The sequence below is a fragment of the Pristis pectinata genome, chromosome 40 (genome assembly GCF_009764475.1).
Source record: "Pristis pectinata isolate sPriPec2 chromosome 40, sPriPec2.1.pri, whole genome shotgun sequence".
Lineage (NCBI taxonomy): Eukaryota > Metazoa > Chordata > Chondrichthyes > Rhinopristiformes > Pristidae > Pristis > Pristis pectinata.
Genome location: NC_067443.1, coordinates 2,324,310 through 2,330,265, shown reverse-complemented (window position 1 = coordinate 2,330,265; position 5,956 = coordinate 2,324,310). Strand labels below are relative to the sequence as shown.

The following is a 5,956-nucleotide window of genomic DNA, read 5'->3' as shown; positions in this document are numbered from 1 at the left end:
CGTACCACCAGGGCTTGAGGACAGCTTCTGTCCCGCTGTTATCAGACTCTCGAACGGACCTCTCGCACACTAAAGGTGAACTCATAATCTACCTTATTGTGGCCCTTGCACCTTATCGTCTGCCTGCACTGCACTTTCTCTGTCACTGTGACACTTTATTCTGCATTCTGTTGTCCCTTTTATACTCCCTCGATGTATGGAATGATCTGGATGGCACGCAAGCAAAAGCTGCTCACTGCGTCTCTGTACGTGTGGGCAATAATAAAGCAACTTGGTTAGATCCTCAAAAAAGGGGAGGAATGTGCACGGGGAGAGCCGTCTAAACGAGGGACACGGTCCCAGCACAGTGACCACTCCAACCAGGTGAACTGCCTGCACGTTACTGGCTGTAGCGGCAGCGGTCAACGTGTGGGGGTCGCAAGTCGGGGAAGGGCAGCCAAAGCGAGATTGGTTTTATGTCCCCTTCCATCTGGTCTCTCTCTCTCTCCTCCTGAATATTAACACGAGAAGCTTCAAAAACGTAAATAACACTGAGCTCGGTAAATACAGGCGGCCGTGCGCACCAGAAAGCTGCAGCCCTTCCGCCGGAGGCGATGACCTCCCCGCTCGTGGGGAGAACGGGGGCGAGCGCGGGGGTCAGGACCTGGGGGCGCGGGCAGAGGTGCGGCTGGGCGCTCGCCTCCGCTCCCCCCCCGGTCGTTGAGGGAGGGCCCCGGCGGACGCAGGGAATGGCCCGCGAGCGGCCGCCAGCTGCCGATGGCGCCCCCCTCCAGGTCTCTCTCAGCAGCTGGTGCTGGGTTTGGAGACAACTGGCCCATGGCCAGTGCCAGGATGTCCTTCTTCTCCTTGTAGAAAGCGCAGCTCCTTGCCCGCCAGCCGCGCCTCCTCCAGCTCCCTCTCTGCCGAGGCCAGCTTCGTGGCCGATGACCCCCGCCGCCTCCTGCTCCCGGCTCGCCCAGTCCATCGCCATGTGTGTCCGCCATGTCATCGTCCAGAGCCCGGGTGGGAGTAGTGAGCAAGCACTTCCTGCAAGGGGAGGGCGAGAAAAGGAGGGGAGAGGGAGGGTGAGAATTGGGCACACCTCACCCCCCTCCCACCCCGCCCCAGTGCCCACCCTGTCATCGCAATGAGGTAAGGTAATTGCGAGAGGATCCAGAGGAAGTTAAACAAAGAACAATCCCAGGAATGGAAGGATTAACACACAAGGAGCGTTCGATAAGGGAGCGCGCAGTCTCCACGGGCACTCTGGCTGAGCTCCGCCGTCGGTGGGTCCCCTCTGGATCGCGTGTGTCGTAGACGGTGAAAATGCTATTCTTATCTGAAGTGTTGCCTGTGCGTTTTGCGGTTGTTGGTTAGCATTATTACTGTAGTTTGCATAGTTCTAGAACATAGAACATTACAGCACAGTACAGGCCCTTCGGCCCACAATGTTGTGCCGACATTTTATCCTGCTCTTAGATCTATCTAACCCTTCCCTCCCACATAGCCCCCTATTTTTCTATCATTCATGTAGCTATCTAAGAGTCTTTTAAGTGTCCTGAATGTGTCTGCCCCCACAACCTCTGCCGGCAGTGCGTTCCACGCACCCACCACTCTGTGTAAAAAAACTCCCCCCTGACATCCCCCTTATACCTTCCTCCAATCACCTTAAAATTATGTCCCCTTGTGTTAGCCATTGTCGCCCTGGGAAAAGGTCTCTGACTGTCCACTCGATCTATGCCTCTTGTACACCTCTTATCAAGTCACCTCTCATCCTCCTCCTCTCCAAAGAGAAAAGCCCTAGCTCGCTCAACCTATCCTCATAAGACGTGCTCTCCAATCCAGGCAGCGTCCTGATAAATCTCCTCTGCACCCTCTCTAAAGCTTCCATATCCTTCCTATAATGAGGTGACCAGAACTGAACACAATACTCCAAAAGTGTGGTCTGAGCAAGTTTCTTTCTATTTTCTTGTATGTTGTAGTAATTTGACACTGGATGTCCTTTTGTAGTGCTTTTAGCAAATAAACATTTGTAAAGTGTTTGATATCTCTGGGCCTGTAATCCTTGAAGCTCCAGTCCGTTCGGGACGATCTCTCCCCACAGGGCAGGCTGGGGCAGAGAATACAAGATCAGGGAGGTTATGATCCAACTTTATAAACCGTCGGTCAGACCACAGCTGGAGCACTGGGTGCAGTTCTGGTCACCGCACTACAGGAAGCAGGTGACTGCACCGGAAAGGGTGCAGAGGAGGTTCCCCCGGACGGTGCCTGGGACGGAGCGTCTCAGTTACAAGGAGAGACTGGGTCTGTTCTCCCTGGGGCAAAGGGGGGACCTGATAGAGAGGGACAGAATTTTGAGGGGTGTACATAGGGTAGAGAGTGAGAAACTTTTCCTGGCAGCACAGGGGTCTGAAACCAAAGGTTTAGGGTAAGGGGCAAGAGGGTTAGAGGGCATCTGAAGGGGAATTCCACCCCCCCTAGAAGGGGGTTGGAATCTGGAACACACTGCCTGGAGGGGGGGTGGTGGAGGCAGAGGCTCCCACAGCATTGAAGAAGTATCTGGGGGAGTGATATAGAGTCACAAGAGTCATACAGCACGGAAACAGGCCCTTTGGCCCAACTCGTCCATGCCGACCAAGTTTTCTACCTGAGCCAGTCCCATTTGCCCGCGTTTGGCCTCTATCCCTCTGAACCTTTCCTATCGATGTACCTGTCCAAGTGTCCTTTAAACATTATAAATGTACCTGCCTTGACCACTTCCTCTGGCAGCTCGTTCCATATACCCACCACCTTCTGGGTGAAAAGGTTATAAGTCCATGAGACACAGGAGCAGAATGAGGCCATTCGATCGTGGCTGATTGATTTTTCCCTCTCAACCCCATTCTCCTGCCTTCTCCCCGTAACCTTTGACGCCCCAATCAAGAACCCATCAACCTCCGCTTTAAATACACCCAATGACTTGGCCTCCTCAGCCGTCTGATTCACAGATTCCACAGACTTTACCCTCTGGGTAAAGAAATTCCACCTCATCTCAGTTTCTCAGTTCTAAAGGGATGTCCCTTTATTCTGAAGCTGTGCCTTCGGATCCCGGACTCTCCCACTGATGGGAACATCCTCTCCGCGTCCGCTCTATCCAGGCCTTTCAATATTCAGGAGGTTTCAATGAGATCCCCCCCCCCTCATCCTTCTGAACTCCAGGCCCAGAGACATCAAACACTCCTTGTACCCTTTCACTCCTGGGATCGTTCTTGTGAACCTCCTCTGGACCCTCTCCGATGCCAGCACATCCTTCCTAAGATATGGGGCCCAAAACTGCTCACAATACTCCAAATGTGGTCTGACCAATGCCTTATAAAGCCTCAGTTGCCCCTTGGGTTCCTATTAAATCTCCAATCTACCTCGTCGTGGCCCTTGCACCTTATTAACTGCCTGCACTGCACTTTCTCTGTAACTGTAACTGCACTCTGTATTGTTCTACCCTGTACTACCTCAATGCACTGATGTGATGAGTTGATCTGTACGGACGGTAGGCAAGACAGTTTTTCACTGTGCCTCGGTACAAGTGACAATAATAAACCAATACTAATTGAGCAGAGACCCCACCTACTGCCCAACAAATGCACACCACCGTGCCCTGCCCTCCCACCACAGAATGGTGCCCACCACCCCGCTCGACGGGCACGGCAGCGGCTGGCAGCGCGGCCACCCACCTGCCGGGAACACTGCCGCTCTCTCATGGCCTTCAGACTCCCGTTCCAGTGCAGCAGCTGAAACACGGTCATCAGCTCCTGAAACAGAAACACAGTGGGTGGAGAGGGGGAAGACTGGGGGGGGGGCCAAGACGGGGTGGGGTGGTGGAGAGACATGGGGGGAGACAGGGGGCAATGGCGGGGGGAGAGGGGAGAGACAGGGGAACACGGCGGGGGGAGAGGGCGGAGACGGGGGAACACGGTGAGGGGAGACAGGGGACATGGTGGGGGGACATGGGGGGAACACAGCAGGGGGAGAGGGGGGACATGGCAGGGGAACACAGGTGCGGGGAGAGGGGAGGGGGCACGGCGGGGGGAGAGGGGAGATGGAGGGGAATACGGCAGGGTGCGGGGGGAAGGAGGGAATGGTGAGGGGAGGGGGGAACACGGCAGGGGGGACAGGACCTCAGCACTGGAGGGGAGGGGGAGGGTGAGGCGTGGGGAGAGGGGAGAGCAAGAAGTCCCCACCCCTCCCTCGGGTACGAAGGACTCGGGTTGAACAGGAAAGGGGTGGGAGAGGGTTGGGGAAGGTCCCAGGAGCGAGACACAGCCCATCACCCCCGGTGCCCGTCCCGGGACGTCACAGGTCACTGCCTTCCTGGGCTTCCAGAGTCACCGGACCCATCACCCTGCTCCCTCAGCCCTTGTACCCCCTCCTCTCATCCTCCCTCCCCCTCCTATTCCTCTATTCCCCCACTCCCCCTCCAGCTTTTCACCCTCCCCTGTCCCCGCTCTCTCCCCCCTTTCCCCACCCCACCATCCCATTCCCAACACGCAGAAATCCCCCCTCCCCTCCCGCACACACTCCTCCCTCCCTCCCGCACACACTCCCCCCTCTCCCCCCGCACACACTCCCCAACCCCCCGCCGCAGGCTGACCTGGAACTCCAGCATGGACTTCCCCTTGTTGGACTCCAGCATGAAGCGGAAGGCCCCGATGCCCGTGTTGGGAATGTCCGCTTCGTCCCGGTTGCCCTGCAGAGGATCAGGAGCGGAGGTGAGGTGGGATGTCCCCCAGCTGGCTGCCGTCCCACACGGGCCTCGGGGCAGAACCCCCCACCAACCCCCACCCCGGAGGCAAGGAGCCAGGCCAGCAGCAGGCAGGGCTCAACGGGCCAAATGGCCTCCTGTAATCGGCAGGTAAGGGTCACCGTCGGACACACTATGGTGCAGGGAGAAGTAAACGGGGGGGGGGGGGGTGGGGGGGGGGGGGGGGGGGGTGCAGAGTGAACCCTAACCTCTGCCAGTCAAGGGTCAAGAGAGGGTAAGGCAGTGAACCCTGACCTTTGCTGATCAAGGGTCGAGAGAGGGCAAGGTGAATTAACCCTGACCTCTCCTGGTCAGGGGTCGAGAGAGGCCGGTCAAGGGTCAAGAGAGGGCAAAGCAGAGTGAACCCTGACCTCTGCCAGTCAAGGGTCGAGAGAGGTCAAAGCAGAATGAACCCTGACCTCGCCTGGTTAGGGGTTTGAGAGAGGCCGGTCAAGGGTCGAGAGAGGGCAAGGCGAATTAACCCTGTCCTCTGCTGGTCCAGGCTCGAGAGAGGGCAAGGCAGTGAACCCTGACCTCTGGCAGTCAAGGGTCGAGAGAGGGTAGGTGAATTAACCCTGACCTCTCCTGGTCAGGGGTTCAGAGAGGGCAAGGCAGAGTGAATTCTGACCTCTGCCGGTCAAGGGTCGGAGAGAGGGCAAGGCAGAATGAACCCTGACCTCTCGTGTTCAGGGGTCAGGAGAGAGCGACGTGTGGCGAAACGCCTTGCAAGGAGGGCAGAGGGCGAGTGTCCTTTGGGATTGGAGCTCCCCCCCACTCCCCCCAATACGCAGCCCACTTACACTGAAGCAGGCCAGGGCCTCGGACACGCTCTTCTCGATGAAGCTCTCGTTGATCCTGCGGGACGGGTGCTCGTTGAAGACGGAGTTCATCAGGGCGATCTTGGCCGCGCTGCGCCTGGCCTCCGCCTTGGTGGGGCAGAGCTGGGGGAACGAGGCAACGCACACCTCAGGTGACCCCGGTTGCGACCCGACCCCTGGCCCCAGACCTCGGTTCACAACGCCTGACCCTAGGCACAGTGCCCGACCCCGACGCAGTTCATGACCCCTGACCCCAGGCGTACCTCCTGACCCCTCTCAGCACCCGGCCAGACCTAGCTTCACCCACCCGCCCCATGTTCCTGCCCTCCCCCAACACCAATTCATCCCAGCCCCTGCCCCGCCCATCGCTCCCACCCCCCCA

The 5,956-nt window shown here is 57.9% G+C and overlaps 1 protein-coding gene across 1 annotated transcript in view; it reads right to left on the bottom strand.

The window, feature by feature from the left end:
• Window positions 1-374: 374 nt before the first annotated feature.
• The window catches only part of LOC127587395 (protein limb expression 1 homolog), a 6,544-nt gene continuing 962 nt past the window's right edge, over window positions 375-5,956 (bottom strand). The window contains 8 exon segments of the mRNA XM_052045694.1: window positions 375-854; window positions 856-912; window positions 914-979; window positions 981-1,001; window positions 1,003-1,026; window positions 3,690-3,767; window positions 4,607-4,702; window positions 5,557-5,847. Coding sequence (XP_051901654.1) covers window positions 513-854; window positions 856-912; window positions 914-979; window positions 981-1,001; window positions 1,003-1,026; window positions 3,690-3,767; window positions 4,607-4,702; window positions 5,557-5,847 — 975 coding nt within the window. The 3' untranslated portion in view covers window positions 375-512.